We start from the raw sequence: 18,419 nt of genomic DNA, 5'->3' as shown, positions 1-18,419 counted from the left end.
TGCATCAGAAGTCATTATACTGAGTCATTAATCTAGTCATTAATCAAGAAAATCTAACAAATCTCAGTAAGAACAAGAATCTGTGGCACTTGAGCCATGACCCATTTCCTCCCCCATAGGCAACCAGAAAGATGGTGTAAGGGCCTTTCTTTCTCCTCAATCTCCTGTTAAGGAATACGGCATTTCGCCAAGAAGGGCAGACTACCAGAGTATCTCATTTCCCCCAGCTCCAAGCTGCAAAAGCTAAATTCCTCATATATATGGCCAAGAAGTCAAGCAATCGCTTCTTCCATCCAGCCATCACTCATACACTGAAGGCTCTACACAAGCACAGCAGGCTGAAAATACTTGGGCACTGATATCCCTCTCCTCAGCTTGCTCAGAGGAGGGAAGTTCAAGTCAGAAAAGGCAAGCCAAGAGGAATAGAGCCTACCTCCCCTGCCCAACACTGTGGTCTTAAAGCAGGAGTGTCACTCTCAGAGAAAGGACCACTGTCCCCATTGTAGAGCACTCTAGAGCACTGACTCAAATTATGCCCAGGGCATGACGTAGTCCATAAGAACAGAGCTATAAAGCTCTCCCAAAGGAAATGAATTTGAAACAAATTGTGGGGAAATTGAAGCCTAAGGGCTCTCCTGAAGACACTGGAGATTCTGGTGGTTAGCAATTCATAGTAGTCTGCTAACCTCATGAAAACAGCAGGAAGCTACATTGTAAACCTGCCAGTTTCCCAGAAAGACCCAGGGAAAGAGATAATCAAGAAAAGTGCTCTTGGGGACAAAACCTGAAATACTGGCTTCTGGAACTTCTGAAAAGGGATCCAAATTTGGATCAGACTGGCAGCAATTTATGTCCCAAGAAAACAATAGGACTATATGCCAACAACTAGTGGAATCCAGCAGCTGAGTGTTAAATCAGAGTGTTACTCTGTTGAGAAAACTCAACAGAGATCAGACAGAGAGCAAAATAGAATCCTACTAAATCCACTGTCATCCCATTTGACTATGTACATGCTGAAGACTGCTCCCTCTGAGAGGTGACATCAGAGGCTTCATACTGCAAGAGAAAAAGAATTCACAAAAACAGGCCAGCTTTTCATCTAAGAATAGGAACAAAACAAGGATTCCCATTTTTGACACCTCCGTTCAACAAGTGTTAGAAATTCTAACCAGAGCAATTAGGCAAGAAAAAGAAATAGAAAGCACTCATATTGTAAATGAAAATTATGTCTGTCCACAGATTATATGATCTTACATACAGAAAACGTGGAAGATTCCACAGATTATTAGAACTTATACATAAGCACAGCAAAGTAGCAGGACATGGTCAACACACAAAAATCAGCTGGATTTCTATACACTAACAATAAGCTATTTGAAAAGGATATTAAGAAAACAATCCACTTAAAAGCATCAAAAAGAATAAAATATTTGGAAATTCTCTTAACCAAGTAGGTGAAAATTTGTGTACTGGTAATTATAAAACACTGCTAAAAAGAATTAAAGAAGACACAATTAAATGAAAAGAGAACCCATGCTTGTGAATTATGAAACTTATTATTATTAAAATGTCCATACTGCTAAAACAACCTACAGGTTTGATACAATCCTTATGTAAATACCACTGGCATTTTTTACAGAAAAAAAAAAATCCTGAAATTCCTATGGAACTACAAAAGACCTAAGAATAGGCAAATCAATCTTAAGAAAGAAGAATTAAGTTGAAGGCACCACGTTTACTGATTTTGAAACATTACAAAACTAATGTAATCAAAACACTGGGGTACTGGCATAAAGAGACATACAGACCAACAAAACAGAATAGAAAGCCCAGAAATAAATCCACGCACATATGGTAAAGTGATCTTTGACAATGGTGTCAAGACTACACAATGGGGAAACAACAACCTCTCAACAAATGATGTTGGGCAAATTGGATATCCACAAGCAAAGAAATGAAATTGGACCATTGTACCATACACAAAAAATCAACTCAAAATGGATTAAAGATAAAACTCCTGAAAGAAAATGTAGGGTAAAGTTTCATCAACTTGGTCTAGGCAATGATTTCTGAGATATGATACCAAAAGCACAGACAAAAAATGCAAAAATAGACCGAGTGAGATTATAACAATCTAAAAATCTTCTGTAGAGAAAAGGAAACCATCAATGGAGTGAAAAGGCTACTTATGCAATGGGAGAAAATATCTGCAAACCATATATCTTAAACAGGATAATACTCAAAATATATAAATAACTCCCACAACTCAACAGCAAAAAGACTAATAATTTGGTTTAAAAATGTGCAAAGAAAGGATCTGAATAGACATTTCTCTAAAGAAGACATATAAATGGTCAACAGAGATATGAAAAGATGCCTGACAAAGAAATGCAAATTATAACTTTAATGAAGTGTCACCTCACCACTGGTAGGATGGCCATTACTTTAAAAAAAAAAATTAAGTATTGATGAGAATGTGGAGAAATCTGAACCCTTGTACACTGTTAGTGGGTTGTAAAATAGTACAGCCATTATGAAGATACCTCAAAAAATTATAAAAAGAACTACTACATGAAACAGCAACCCCACTTGTGGGCATTTATCCAAAAGAACTGAAAACAAAATCTCAAAGCGATATTTGCACTCTCATGTTCACTGCACCTTTATCCACAAGAGCAAAAAAGCAGAAATAATCTAATGTTCATCAATGGATGAATGGATAAAGAAGAGTGGTATATACATATAGTACAACATTATCAGTCATAAAAAAGAAGGAAATATTGTCATATGTAATAACATGCATGAAACTTGAGAACATGCTAAGTGATATAACCAAGACACAGAAAGACAAATACTACATGATTCCACATATATGAAGTATCTAAAAGTAATCAAACTCACAGAAAACAGAAAGCAGAATGGTAACTGCCAAAGACTGGCAAAAGGGAAAATGGGGAGTTGCTGTTCAAGAAGTACAAAGTTTCAGTCATGCACAATGAAAAAGTTCTAGAGATTTGCTGTACAACATTATGCCTACAGTTAACAATACTATTCTGTGCATTTAAAAATTTGTTGAAAGGACAGATCGCATGGATAACACACTTTTAGTCACTATAAAAAAAGCAAATAACATTTTGTTTAAAAATAGTAAATGGGATGTGTGTGGGTAACTGGGTGATGGGCATTAAGAGGGGCACATGATGCAATGAGCACTGGGTGTTATATACAACTGATGAATAACTGAATTCTACATCTGAAATTAATGATACACTATATGTTAACTATTTAAATAAAATAAGATTTAAAAAATAGTAAATGTCCCATATACCAGTAATGACCAAGTGGAATTTGAAATTAAAAACACAATACCATTTGCATTAGCACCCAAAAAATGAAATTCTTAGGTATAAACCTAACAAGATATGTACAACATCTATATGAAGAAAACTATAAAACTCTGATGAACAAAATCAAAGAACTAAATAAATGGAGAGATATTCCATGTTCATGGATAAGAAGACTCAACACTGTCAGTGTATCAATTCTTCATGAAGTGCCCTATAGAATCAATGCTATCACAATCAAAATCCCAACAACATATTTATGAATACTGACAAACTGATTCTAAAGTTTGTATGGAGAGGCAAAAGCCCCCAGAATAGCCAACACAATATTGAAGGTGAAGAACAAAGTTGGAGGACTGACACTGCTCAATTTCAAGACAATGGAGTGACAGTGATCAAAATAATACAATACTGGTGAAAGAACAGAAAAATAAATCAAAGAAACAAAAGAGAGAGCTCATAAGTCTAGTCAATTCATCTTTGACAAAGGAAGAAAGGCAATACAATGGAGCAAAGATAGTGTCTTCAAAAATGGTGTCACAACTGGACATCCATGCACACAAAAATTAATCTATATACAGACCTTACACCTTTCACAAAACCAGTAGCCCCAAATGTAAAATGCAAAATTATAAAACTTCTAGAATATAGGAGAGAATTGAGATGATCTTAGGCATGGTAATGCCTTTGTAGTTATAACATTAAGACAAATCCGTAAAAAAAACAATGGATAAGGTAGGCTTCATTAAAATTAAAAACCTCTGCTCTGGAAAAAAAAAAACAATAGTAAGAGAATAGTAGTAGAATAGTAAGAGAATTACAAGGCAGGTCACAGATGGACAAAGTATTTGCAAAATATATATTGAAGAAGGACTGTAATCCAAAATACACAAAATACACAAAGAACTCTAAAAACTCAACAACGAAAAATAACAAACAACTCAATTAAAAATGAGCCAAAGATCTTAATAGACACCTCACCAAAAGATACACAGATGGGGGGGGGGGGGGAGAGAAGATATACATATGGTAAATACCATATAAAAAAATGTTCCACATCCTAGGAAATGCAAATAAATATAAAAAATGAGACTACTACCTATTAGAATGGCCAAAATCCGGAATACTGAGCACAGCCAAATGCTAATGTGGACAGAGTTACAGGAACTCCCATTCATTGCTGGTGGGATGCAAAATGGTATAGCCATTCTGGAAGATAGTACTCTTACTACACAACCCAGCAATTGTGCTTCATGGTATTTATTCAAAGGAGTTAAAAAAAATATGTCCACACAAAAACTTGCACACAGATGTTCACAGAAATGTGGAAGCAACCAAGATGTCCCTCTGTAGGTGAATGGATAAACTGTGATAAAACCCACAAAGGAATAGTATTCAGTATTAATAAGAAATGAGCTATCAAACCATGAAAGACATGGAAGTTTTTTAAGGTGCTCATTACTATGTGAAAGAAGCCTATCTTACTTATTTTTTTTTTAGAAGCCTATCTTAAAAGAATATGGATCTATGACTCTAAATGCAGGATACTCTGGAAAAGGAAAAAGTACAGACAATAAAAAGATCAGTGGTTGTCTCGGTTGGGGGAGAGAGAAAGAGATGAAAAGGCAGAGCACAGAGGATTTTTAGAGCAGTAGAAAATTCTGTATGATATCATAATGATGGATATATACTATTAGACATCTGTCCAAACATATAAAACATACAACACCAAGAATGAACTATGGACTTTGAGTGATTGTGATGTGTCAATACAGGTTCATCCTTTGTGACAAATGAACCATTCTGGTGAGTGACGGTGACAACAGGGAAGGTTGTGCATGTGTGGGAATGGAGGATATATAGGAAATCTCTGTACCTTCCTCTCAATTTTGTTGTAAATCTCAAGCTTTTAAAAAATCTTTCTTAAAAAATAGCAAATTAAAAAAAAAAGTCTGACATTTTGTATTAGCACAAAGTGTAACAGAGAAAAGACAAAAGTACAGTGGTAAAGGTACTAGACTGAAGCCTCACTGAGTTTGAACTGCAGCAGCAGATAGGCTCTTTACCTTGCTTTCTTGACCTGTAAAATGAATTAGACTAGAGGAACTTGAAAATCTCTTTCAGCTCTAAAAGCCTATGAATCATCTTAACACAAACCAGAAAGCTTGGAATAAAACAATACACTTGAATAACATCACCCAAAAAGCCTGTTGAGTGTTTTTAAAAATGGACTATTACTAAAGTTTTTTAAGTCTTAAGAAAAATCATGTAATGCAGATGGCTGTTCCATTGTTAAAATAAACATTTCACATGCTTTCTCAGCCATTTTAGTGTTTTTACATGATCCACCCAAATATCAAACTGGTATCTGAAACAATAGTTTGGACATTTTCCATGTTATGAAACATCCTAAATGTTTTCTAAAAAAGATTCTGGTACATGATATACAAAACATTCTTTAAAGAAAATGCATACTTAACTTTAGTGGAATTTCTTAGAAAAAGCATTATTCAGTTTTTCTTAATTATCAGCAAATGACATATATGAAAACGAATATGTTGTGTAGTGGCAAAGGTGGACCTTAGAAGATACAGGTTCAAGTCTTTACTACCTCTAACTAACTTACTGTCCCTCAAGCAAATTAAAAAAAAATCACCCAAGCCTCAATTATCCTGTTTGTAAAATGAGAGGTTGGACATTCTCCAAACGTTTCACACTTCAGACTGCTCGTATTGTTTTTCTTCTATGCATACCATATCTCAAGGATCTGCCTTTCAGACAGACTGCATTTATTTAGGAATAATAAATCATCTTCTTGTTTCTCCTACCAAAGACTGCCAATCTGAGATTCAGAACAACTTGACACAGGAATTCAGAGATATATTTCTAATTCAAAGCAATAAATCTACTAAGAATGAATGCAATATTCCTGTTAGGTTGCTAAAATACCATTAACGACACCTATTATTATATTGAGTACAGGGATCCCTGGGTGGCGCAGCAGTTTGGCGCCTGCCTTTGGCCCAGGGCGCGATCCTGGAGACCCGGGATCGAATCCCACATCAGGCTCCCGGTGCATGGAGCCTGCTGCTCCCTCTGCCTATGTCTCTGCCTCTCTCTCTCTCTCTGTGACTATCATAAATAAATAAAAATTAAAAAAATTTAAAAAAATTATATTGAGTACAGTAACACCAAGCTGAATAGCACAGGTCTAAATGATATCTAAGATAATCAATACAGTAGGGAAAAAAGTAAAAACACTACTTTTTTCATTTGTTCAAATGAAATTACAATGTCAAATACTGTGCTCTCATGATTTACTTCTTAAATCAAAACAACTGGTCTCCCCCCACCCCCCAGAAGATTACACTTATTTTTTAAATTTTCCCTCCTTTTCCCTTGGGGAGGGGTGGTTAACCATGCTTATCTTTTAGATTGATTAGCTTTCCAAGAAGCAGTTTCAACTTAAAAAAATTTTTTTGCAATCACCAATAATACCAAAAATTGTACAGTGCAGTCCATAAACACTTTCTGAATAAATGAAAGAATAAATGCTACATGCATCATATGCAGAAGTTTTAGGGAGATTGTCACCACTGCCTTACTAAATCTTAAACTTAACAGCCCTCAAGCATACAGTTGCCTATTGCTTCCTTTTTAGTGTTTTTAGTCAATGTTTTAGGTACTCTCACTCCTCTCATTTCTTATGTCAAGGGATTTTTATCTTTTCAATTACATGTACTCTGTGTAGTATGTACAGAAAGGTCATGGACTGAGCACTTCTCAATTCATACTTATTTTAAATAAACTTAGTTTTCAATTGATTCATGTTATAAAACAAGAAAGACTCAATGATTAAAACTAGTGAAGAGTCAGATGAACAGAAGAGAGTAGAAAGTCCAGAAGAAAACCAAATACAGAATCTTAGTATATGATAATAGTAAAGTTTCAATGTAGTGGGGATTAAGTTGAAGTTATACTTGCAGTATGACTTGCATATTTAAAAACAAAAAATCCAGATGAATTCTGGATGATAAAAACAAAATTCCAGATGAATCGCATATTTAAAAACAACAACAAAAAAAAGAAACTATAAAAGTTCCAGAAGATAATGTAATAGTATTTTTTATAATCTTACAGTGGGGAAGGCATTATTAACTAAGCTAAGATTACAAATGCTATACAAGGCTATAAAAGAAAGACCATTCAAATATACTAAAAAAGAAAACCAAACTTTAAAAGATTTCACCATAAACAAAGAGAACTTGAAAAATATTGGCAAGTCATATTAATAAAGGCACATACACATACAGTCATCAAATAAGAAAGAATAAAAGACCAACAGTCTAACTTTAAAATGAGCACTAGTTATGACTACATCACTGACATAAATATAGAAATGGCTTATAAGTACACAAAAATATAATCTCATTAATCTCATTCACAATAGGAGAAATGCAAAATAAAACTACACTGAGTACCATATTTCAACCATCAGATTGGCAGAGATCCAGAAGTTTGACAGCACATTGTGTTTCTAAAGCTGAGGGGAAACAGGAAATCTCATATACCAGCGGTCGGAATGTAAATTGTTAAATCTCTACTGAGTATAATCTGGCTACATCTATCAAAATTATACGTGTTCATATTCCTTGACTCAGTAATTCTACTTGTAGGAATTTACCAACAGATATACCAACACACATGTAAAATGATATATGAATGAGGGTTCTCACAACGGGATAATTTACAATAGAAAAAGAATGTAAACAACCTAAACGTCTATCAGTTAGACACTAATTAAATAACAATAAAGACCTATGCAAATCAACATGAGAAGCTCTTCAGGACATATTGTTAAGTGAAAAGAGAAAATTGTACAACAGTATGTCTGGGATGCCAGAGGATAAAAAAAATATATACTTGAATTTGCTTTTATATGCATAAAAATATACTGGAATAGTACAAAAGAAACTAACCAAACATAAGTTAACTTGCTTGGGAAACAGTAAAAATTGTGCTAATGAGAACAAAAGTAGGGGGAGATTTTTCACTTTTTTTGCATTATTTATTTTTACCCATTGAAAAAACTAAAAAGAAAAAAGAAAAATAAGATTAATGATATAGTCGAATTGGAACTAAAACTAAATTCATCATCAAAAATGAAATCAAAGGTAAAAAAGATTTTTTAAATGTCAACTTCTAGCAGTGTGGAGAACTAGAGGGGCCCTCAGTCCTCCCTGAGCACCCTATAATACACAAATTCCACTCCCAAGTGTGTTCCCCAAAAATCTTAGACATGTGCACCAGGAGTCAGGTTCAAAAATGTTCACAGTTATACTGTGTATAATAACAAAATCCTGAAAATAACTCAAATATGGATCAATACACACATAATGGATAAAACACTATATGTAACAAATTAATCTTAAATTACAGTAAGTGGGAGAAAAAAGTTTTAGAAGATACACATTTTCTTTCTAAATCTTAGGATGTCATCTTTCCAAAGTTTAAAAAAAAACAAAACTAAACAAATATTGTTAAGGACTCATACTTATTTGCTGAAACTATGGAATGAAGGATGAGGGAACTACATATAAAATCCAGAGAGAGGGGCAGCCTGGGCGCCTCAGTGGTTTAGCACCGCTACGGTCCAGGGCATGATCCTGGAGACCTGGGGTCGAATCCCACATTGGGCTCCCTGCATGGAGCCTGCTTCTCCCTCTGCCTGTGTCTCTACCTCTCTGTCTCTCTGTTTCTCAAGAATAAATAAATAAAATCTTAAAAAAAAAAATTCAGATAGAGTGGTTGCCTTTGCAGTGGAGAGGCATGGGAGGCCAAGGGATATGAAAGAGGAAAATGTGTAAGTAAGGATATCAGTAATGTTCTGATTATTAAATTGACTGGTAGTTTCATGAACGTTTATTGTATTATTATCTTTATCACTTAAATGTGTGAGATACTTTGTACCAAGTTGTTTTTTTTTTTTTTTTTCATTAAAGGTGTTAAAACAAGTTTAACATTTCTTGGCAAACTTTAATATACTGCACTGGATCTATAAAACTCCATCTTTCTAGACAAGCTGATGAATAATTATGAGCATTAACCTGATTTTCTCCTGCTTATTGTAGAGTTTTTTTTTTATAACAGAGAAAATCAATTAAGCAGTTATTAATACTTCAAATTTCAATCTCTGGGAGACTTTCACCTGTGTGGCATTATATGCTTTCTTCCAGTTCTGAAAATGATAGTTTTAGACACCTTTTGATCCCCATAGAGCTCTGAAAAGAGCATGTATTTTAGATTTCCAGAACACATTTCTAAAATTAAAATTTCGCTCAGACTATTTTCTCTTCTTTAAAAAAAAAAAGTCAGAGGGGCACCTGCCTGAGTTGGTCAAGCATCTGACTCAATTTTGGCTCAGGTCATGACCTCAGAGTCCTGGGATTGAGCCTCACATTGAGCTCCACACTCTACAAGCCTTACACAGAGTTGGCTTAAGATTCCCTCTCTCCCTCTTCCCCTTCCCACTGCTTGCTCTCTCTCACTAAAATAAATAAATAAATATTAAAATAAAAAATAAAGTCATAATAAAAGTTTCCCCAAGTAGACTTCAATATATAGATAACTGCTGCCCAACTTTTTAGTATATGCCATGTGTTTAAATTCAGCCAGACGATATAACTCAGGCCAAAGTTTGTGACTGTTTTGTTTTGTTTTTTTTTAAGATTCATTCATTTATTTGAGAGAAAGAGAGAAGGGGGGGGGGAAGGAGGGAGGGAGAGAAAGAAGCCTCAAGCAGACTCCCTGATGAGCACAGAGCCTGGCATAGGGCTAGATCCTAGGACCTGAGATCATGACCTCAGCTAAGGTGAAATGCACCTGAGGTACCCAGGTGCCCTGTGAGTGTTTTAAACATGCCTTTTTTTTTCCTGATTGTAAAACCATTATATGTTTATTATGGAAAAAATTTCTCTATTTTTCCATATCTTCTAGTTAAGCTTTAGAAAGAAATGTGCCTTTCTAAATAAGAGCTTTGTATTTTTATCACTTCAGAAAGTCCATGATAATTCACAATCCTACCAGCAGGATCTGAATGCCTGCTGCCCTAACATTTGGATTTATCATTCTTAAACCCTTGCCAATTTTTATGGATCAGAAATTATGGAACAGTTATTTTAATCTGCACTTTCTTGATTACTGAGCAATTTTTCATGATTTAATGTCTGTTCTTTTTAAATGTCTCAAGTCCTCTAGCCATTTTTCTATTGGGATGTTTACCTTTTAATTTATAATTATTAACCTATAGGCGTCCTTTGTGTTTATAAATACTATTGCTATATAAGCTGAAGTTTATGCTGTTTATGATTTGCCTTTTTATTTTCTTATGTTGTTTCATGAATTCGTTTTTGGCTTTTATGTGCTTACATCCATCTGTTTTTTATCTTCAAGCTTTTATCCTTTGCTCTTATATTTAAAAAAGAGAGTCTCATACCCCAATCAATAAATGTATCTTTAAATTGCTCAGATGGCTTTCCTTTTAAAAAACCATGTATCTGAATTTTTTTTGCTCTAAAAATCTGAGTCAAACAAGTTTTTAAATTCATGAAAATTTAAATTTAACCTTTCCTGAGAATATTTCAGAAAAACATATTATCTATGTTAATCTGATTAAAGATTTATATTCTAGTTTCAGTTTTCCATAAATGAATGGGCCTTAAACTACAAACTCAACTTCTATGACTACAACAGAAGCAAGCTTAATGCTCCTTTCATCCCATCTCCCTAGATTCAACTGACAAGACCAGAGAATCCCAGTTCAAGTAATAAAAAGGCTTCTCACCACTCAGGCAAGTTCAGTGCAGCCACCAATGAAAGGGGACAGAATATCTTTCTGGAACATTTGGATCTTCCTTTACTTGCTCAGGGGAGGAATAGCATTTTCACCTGCAGTCTCAGCAAATACAGGAGTACTGGCATTGAGGATGTGTAGGTCTTGGTGCCCCCAATTGCTCCATTAAATAGCCCTCTATTTATGGGATTTGACTTTGTTCAAAGACAATCAACCAGGGCACAAAAACCTAATAATCTTTTAGAAGTAGACAGCTACAAGTCAGCTACACTCTTAGATTTCCAATATAGTATTTATGTCTAAATAATTAACTTGATCACTTAGTTTAATATTTAAATACAGCTGGCTCCAACTAATTTAATTGTCTCATTACAAAGTGGTTTTGTTATGGGAGGCACAAAAGTAAATTGTTCAGGGAACTCTCCCAAAACACTTAAAAAATCTATTAATCTGCTATCTTAAAATTAAAAGTACAACCCTCACCTGCATTCATACCAAAAAAGCAGGGGTTCTAAATACAATATACAGCATGTGGAAAACAAGACTACAATCTACCATAAGTCATGTCACTGGGATGGTTTGGCCTCCTGGTTTCAAGATGTATAGAGTTTAACAATATATGGATATGACACAAAAGTGACAAAAAATTTGGCAAGTCAACTATGATACTGAAAAGGTCAATATGAATTCTATTCTATCCCAAAAGTATTTGTCCTGGGTCATCTCTAATGAACCTAGAAGAAGCCAGCATATTTCACAGGGGCTAAATAAAACTTTTTAAAAGGTTAACGGAAAAATATTTATGTGAAAAATGCCTCCAAATATTCTTTTAGTGGGTGGATTCAGCACATACCAGTGAATACCTTTGAGCTTAGTCCAATTTTGAATTAAGCTACAGTTCACCTTTAAGAAACAATGAACCTGTTTTTAAGTAAAACCCTGTATTAATAAGAAACATGGAATGTGAATACAAAATAAAAGATATTATCAACGGCACTGTATCTAAATATTTTACAAAGTTTTCCATGAGCCGTCAGTAGATCTTTAAAATGCATGATCTTTCAAAAAACTTGTTAGTCATTCATCTGTAAAAATCTAGCTTTTTATGTGTATGCCAAGCATAAAATTGCCCCATGCTAAATTTAACACAAACCTCACATCACAGAATGATGTGTTCTTGCACTTCAACATGACTATGACAGTGATTCAAAGGATAAAAACACACTTAGAACAGTCAGTCTACCTTTTGCTGCAATTCAGTACAATGAAGAAAGCCTGAGAAGCATGCAAAAATTAGGTCCATATTTTAAATCTGCAGGCAATCAAGCCAGGAGCCAGGCTATGCAATCACAATCACTTGCAAAACCATTTAAACCATTTTTTAGTTGTAATTGTTAGCAGTTTCTTATGACTGTAATCTTTAAAAAAATATCTTCCACTTCAAAAATTAAATGCACATGTACATTAACTTTTTTTGTCTACTTGGAGTTAGGTGCTAGCTATTCCAAGTTAAAATTTTCTTTCTTCTTTCCAGTTCTGCATTCCCTGCTTTTAATTTTTGTATACTATGGTTCCAAGTTAATTTCATAATATTTATCCAAATAATGGTTAGCTAACTACAATTTGTAAAGATATACAGTTTAATAAACAATGTAGAGAGTCACTTTATGATAACATTGATTTTGGGGAGCCTAGGTGGCTCAGTTGGTTAAGTGTCTGCCTTTGGCTCAGGTCATGATCCCAGGATCCTGGGATCCAGGCCCACGTTAGGTTTTCTGCTCTGTGGAGAGTCTGCTTTTCCCTCTCTCCCTGTCCCTCCCCCGACTTGTGTGTTAAGAGTTCTCTCTCTCTAATAAAATCTTTAAAAAGAAAAAAAAATTGTTTTTTACAAAGTAGTATGTTATCTTTTCCGATATTCAAGGATGGTTAATCATTTTACAAATGCTAGATAATTAAAGATACTCAGCATTATAAACTGGTAATGCATAACTCTTAACAGAGCACACTGAATCATAAGATACGAAATGAGTTGCTCAAGGTCAGAAAACATGCCAGCCAGGTGGCCTGCAGTGGCAACCTTAAATTCTTGTCCCTCACATGTGCCATCCCAAGAGAGATCTACTCCAACTTCTGTCTGCAAAACTCTTAACCTAGGCATTCTTCACGGGAGAGAAACCTCTTAGGATAGGATTTCAAACTTAAGGAATTAAGTAGAAAAGAATTTAACATAAATGTTACCCTAATAAACAAATTTAATTTTCAGGTAATGGACTCATCACCTGAATGGTCAACTTCTAAGAAACTAACTTTTTGCCAAAAAAGAGTAGGGCTGCCGTCATCCTCTGTGGTAACCTGAGGCAGAGACCACTCAGTGTTCACAGGGAAGAACACAGGTATTGGCTTTCTCACCTCTCAGTTTGGAAGGGGTAAGGGATCATATCCTTCTTTCAAATTCTCAATTTGAACTACTGGAGACTGAAGGAAGTTCTAAAGTGTTAACAGTTTGGTTGTTTTAAGCTGGTCCCAAATAGCTTTATCACTTTTAACATTATGTTTAAAGCAATTCTTTCATGCATTCTTACACATTTCTGATCACTGAAACGCACTGGGCTCTTTATACTGTCTCTTCCCCTATTCGCAAATAAGTTCCTAAATCACTTAGCAAGCTTAAAAAAAAAAAAAATCAAAGTTTAGAGGCAAACTACCACTGTTAAAAGACAGAGTTTGCAGGTAATCTATAATGTGATTTCATGGTAAGACTATCAAGTTAATAACTACCTGACTTCCATGTTCAGAAGCACAATGTTTATATTCTTTGAAAAAATACCTAGTGCTAAAAGTAACTATTCAAATATAAACTATATGTACATTGGCCACCTGGTACATTTAAAAACATCTGACAGATTAAAAGTATATAAGAATGGGAGGCACCTGGGTGGCATACTTATGTTGAGTATCCAACTCTTGGTTTTAGCTCAGGTCTGATCTCAGGGTCATGAGATCAAGCCCCGCGTTAGGCTCCATGCTCAGTGGGGAGTCTGCTTGAGATTCTCTCTCCCTCTCTCTCTGCCCCTCCCCCAATACTTTCTCTAAAAAAAATACATCTTAAAAAAATTTTTTTTAAGTGTAAAAATGGAATTTTTGATAAGCCTACATAGAATTATACAATTTTCATTTGAAAAGGGAGGGAGAAGACACAGAAGAAAATCAATATTCATCATGTACTTACTAGGAAACAGGTACCATGCTTAGTATTTTACAAAAAACTAAAATCAATTCAATGCTTCTTATATTTCCTTACCAAGTAATTATAAACCTATCTATTCAAACATCAAAGGAATTAAACATAAACTCTCTGAGAATCCTGACTTGATTCCATTTTTTTCTTTGGGCCATGTACTAAATTAAACCTATCACATTCATCATTCTTATATATATAGACCAAAGGCTCAGAGTCCTATTAAATTATCCCAGAATGTAACTCATGAATACTATTACCTCACTGAAATATTCAAGAGGCTACTTTTGATGATCCAAGAATTCAATTCTCGTAAGTATGCTCTGATAGAAGTTTGTTACTACTTTCATTAAACATCAAGAGAGGAGCTGTTAATATTGAAAAATACTCTTCATTATAACCATTTACATACTTAAGCTTAGTCAGCTTCCAAAGGTTATAAGGAAGAGAAACAGAGTTAGAAATGAGATAAATTTGGCTTCACTGAGGACTTTGTTTCATAGGGTCTGCACTGGCTGGCTATTTTGTTTTACTGATATACAGTACATTGGTCATGTCAGGGAAAACAGATGCTTTTTGAGAGAGGTAGAAGGAAGTTAAAAAAAAGATGCCTGTGCTTCCAACGCATAACAGCTTGATCACTAACCTTTGAGAAAAGAGATAAACTGAAGGGATTTTCAAGTGTCATTCTTACATTTCTCAAATTTCCATTAATTGATTCTAAGAACTCAGCACAATGTGAAAAATGCTTATTACTATGTTAAATGAAAACAACACAGTATAAACTTTCATCTATATTATAGTTATATAAAAATGTGTATCTAAAAAGAACTGAAAGTTAATTTTTTAATTTAAATCCAATTAATTAACATATAGTGTATTATTAGTTTCAGAGGTAGAGTTTAGTCATTCATCAGTCTTATATAATACCCAATGTTCATTACATCACGTGCCCTCCTTAATGTCCATCACCTAGTTACCCCAGCCCCCACCTCCCTCTACTCCAGCAACCCTTAGTTTGTTTCCTATGATTAAGAGTCTTTTATGGTTTGTCTCCCTCTCTGATTTCATCTTGAAACAGTTGATTTTAGAGTACAATGGGTTTATAGATAATTGCTTTAATTTTGATTCTTTTGTAATATAACAATGTTGCAATAAGAACAGCTTTATAAAATTATATCCTCACCATGTAGAGTAAATGGTACTCTGCAATGACTAAACCATGCTAAGAATAGGAGTGTTTGTGTTTTCTGTCAGCTCCAGGAAACCATGACTTCCTTGTCTGCCCCACAACATCTCAGGCCCAAATAGATCTAATAAATATCCAAAGCCAGTCTAATCACTCAACTAGTGACGAACACCAAGTGTAGTTATCAGGAAAGTAAAAACTTACTGTTATTTGTTGGTTCAGGAAACCCAGCCTTTGGACCACTCCATCCTTTGTTTTCCCCTGTCTGAAAGATTAAGTCAATTGTTTAAATCCAGAGAAACAGATTAATTCAAAAAGAAGTTAACTAATCAATTAATAAGCAAAGGCAAAAGTCACTCACATGATTATTCTGATTATTCTTTCCCTCTCTAACCTCAGAACCATAAATACAAAAGTAACTAATAGGAACAGTATCATTTCTTCCTTTTCTACATGCAAATCTATTCTTATGTCTCCTTCTGCTTTCATGGGTTTATCTAAATTTACAATCTAAGTAATCAATAAAGCCCCATATTCAGTACATTATATACAACATAGGCTCTATCTAGATGGTTAAAAAGTAAACAATTCTTACTCAAACGCTAAACAATAATAATCACCACAAACACTAAAGTGACTCAAAGGGCTTAATTTGACTTCTGAAGTCAAATTAATAATAGAAATATTACTGGGTCTGTTCTGTAAAAGTTCTGTGTCAAGGGTCATGAAATACTGCTCACAACAAATTGAAAACTAAGCTCAAGATTTAAGTAAAACTTGTGATATCCTGACTTTTGTCAGATGATTTGACCTCTATTGGTTATAAAAATATTCAGAGAAACCAATATATTTTGAAGTACTAAGTATTAGTACTTTAACTAATTTTAGTTAAATTAATAAATAACCTTAACTGGTTATATTCTCTTTGTATGGAGCTGGTATTATTGATATAAGGTACACCAGGGGGGAAAAAGACATATTTCCTATCATAATCAGCACTTTATATTTACATTATCAGATGTCAATGTTCAAATGGATAAATTAACTCTATAGATATAAATACAAAATACAGTCCTAGCAAATAGTGTACCACCGTGAAAGGATAGAGGAGGAGGAAATGCTCGTCAATGCAGACAGAGATGTCAATGGAAGACCTGGGAAGACCCCACTTACACATTCTCTGTGAAGATGAGATCACAGAATGAGAGGAAAGCTGACTGAGGGAGGTTAGAAGGTTGAGGGAAGTATAGTAAGGAATAAGTCACATTAGGGAGATGAAGAGTGGGCAGATTAGAAGAATGCAGAGTCTCAGGCAAGTGAGGGTTTAGCTGAAGTTGATAATAAATTCAGCATTTCATTCTTCCCTTCATTCTACTTATAACCAGGGTTAAATATTAGACTATATGCTCTATGTCTAGTTTTTCACCTTCAACTGAATCCCAAGCCTCTCTGATTTCCACCTCAATACGCTAATAAAACTTTTTGTAGGGTTTCTGCTTAAACATGACAGAGTAAACAGAAAGAGTAATCTCTCCCCCACCCCACCAAACCTCTCTAAATTGATAATCCAGTAATCCATAAACTCTCTCTCCCTCTCTTCTGCCCACCGACCCTCATACAGAATATGAAGGTACTCAACAGCAGAAGCAATAAGCCCATCAAAGGCTAGAACCAGAAAAGCAGATAAACAAGTTGGAACTGACCTAGCAGATGTGAGTAGGCTGAAACTAGTCTCAAGGGTGAGAAGCCAACAAAGACCTTACAGAAAAGTAAACTGATTTGTGTCCCCAGAACCCCAAAAAGCCTCAGGAATTAGAAGCACACTTTGTACTTCTAAAGATGAATCCTGGAAGGACCTGAAAACAGAAATATTATCTGAAAGTCTTTCAAAGTGCTATGAAATTTTCAGGTCACCTCTGTGACCCCAAAAAAGACAGCTTTTTTTTTTTTTTTTAAGAAGTGGGTTTTTTTTTTTCGTTATGTTACTAGGTCAGCTTTATTTCTGATGATAACCACTAGTCCTTTGGTGCCAACAGAATGAATAAAAGGCACAAACGAGCTGGGTAATACTGACTTGTGTCAAAACAATCAGTTTGCAGCAATCATTCCATTCTCCCTAAGATTACAGCATGCATGTGTCTCCTCTGCTCACCACACTCCACACCTGGACCTCCTTTCCCAGCCTGAAACATAATGCCCATTCTTCAAGTACCAGTTCAAAATCTACTGCTTCCATAAAGTGTTCAACCTCCCCTCTCAACCCAATGATACTCTCTCTCTCTTCTGAATTCCACTCTCAGATGTTTCCAATGTTTCTTGCACCAACTATAACTTTTTGCCTGCATTGTAATTATTAATCTAAGCATTGCTTTCCACTAATCCAGTTTCAATATTTTGCAAGAAGGACAGTGTCTTCTTTCCTTTATGTCCAGCATGGCAGGTGTTCCAACAATTATAGAAAAGAACACGTTAGTGTGTGAAGGAGAACATATTACACAGTGCACTGTCGGAAGGACTCACACACTAAAGGAACTAAGGGACAGGAAGACATGAAGATAAAGGGAAAAGTACATTTTGAGGCTGAAGGTAGGACAAATAAATAATAATAGAAATATCCTTTTGAAGACAACTCTATATACCATATTGACCACATTGCCTGCATGCCTTTTCCCCAAACTCTCCAACCTTCTTCGGAAAGGCTAAAACAGAGAGCCTTTGAACAACACTAGGCACAGCTGTGGGTGGGATGCTCGACCACAGTGTAAATGAGATGGAAGTCCAAACTTATCCTGGAAG

General features: G+C 34.9%; 1 protein-coding gene across 14 annotated transcripts in view; it reads right to left on the bottom strand.

Moving 5' to 3' along the window:
- Window positions 1-18,419, bottom strand: part of STAU2 (staufen double-stranded RNA binding protein 2) — a 297,993-nt gene that overhangs the window by 130,509 nt on the left and 149,065 nt on the right. For all 14 annotated transcript variants that reach the window (XM_077876554.1, XM_077876553.1, XM_077876549.1 and 11 more), the window contains one exon: window positions 15,828-15,888. In XM_077876554.1, coding sequence (XP_077732680.1) covers window positions 15,828-15,888 — 61 coding nt within the window. The remainder of the gene's footprint in view (window positions 1-15,827; window positions 15,889-18,419) is intronic.

The sequence above is a fragment of the Canis aureus genome, chromosome 28 (assembly GCF_053574225.1).
Source record: "Canis aureus isolate CA01 chromosome 28, VMU_Caureus_v.1.0, whole genome shotgun sequence".
In the NCBI taxonomy this organism is placed as follows: Eukaryota; Metazoa; Chordata; class Mammalia; order Carnivora; family Canidae; genus Canis; species Canis aureus.
The sequence above is the reverse complement of the archived record's forward strand: the minus strand, read 5'-3'. Positions and strand labels throughout refer to the sequence as shown.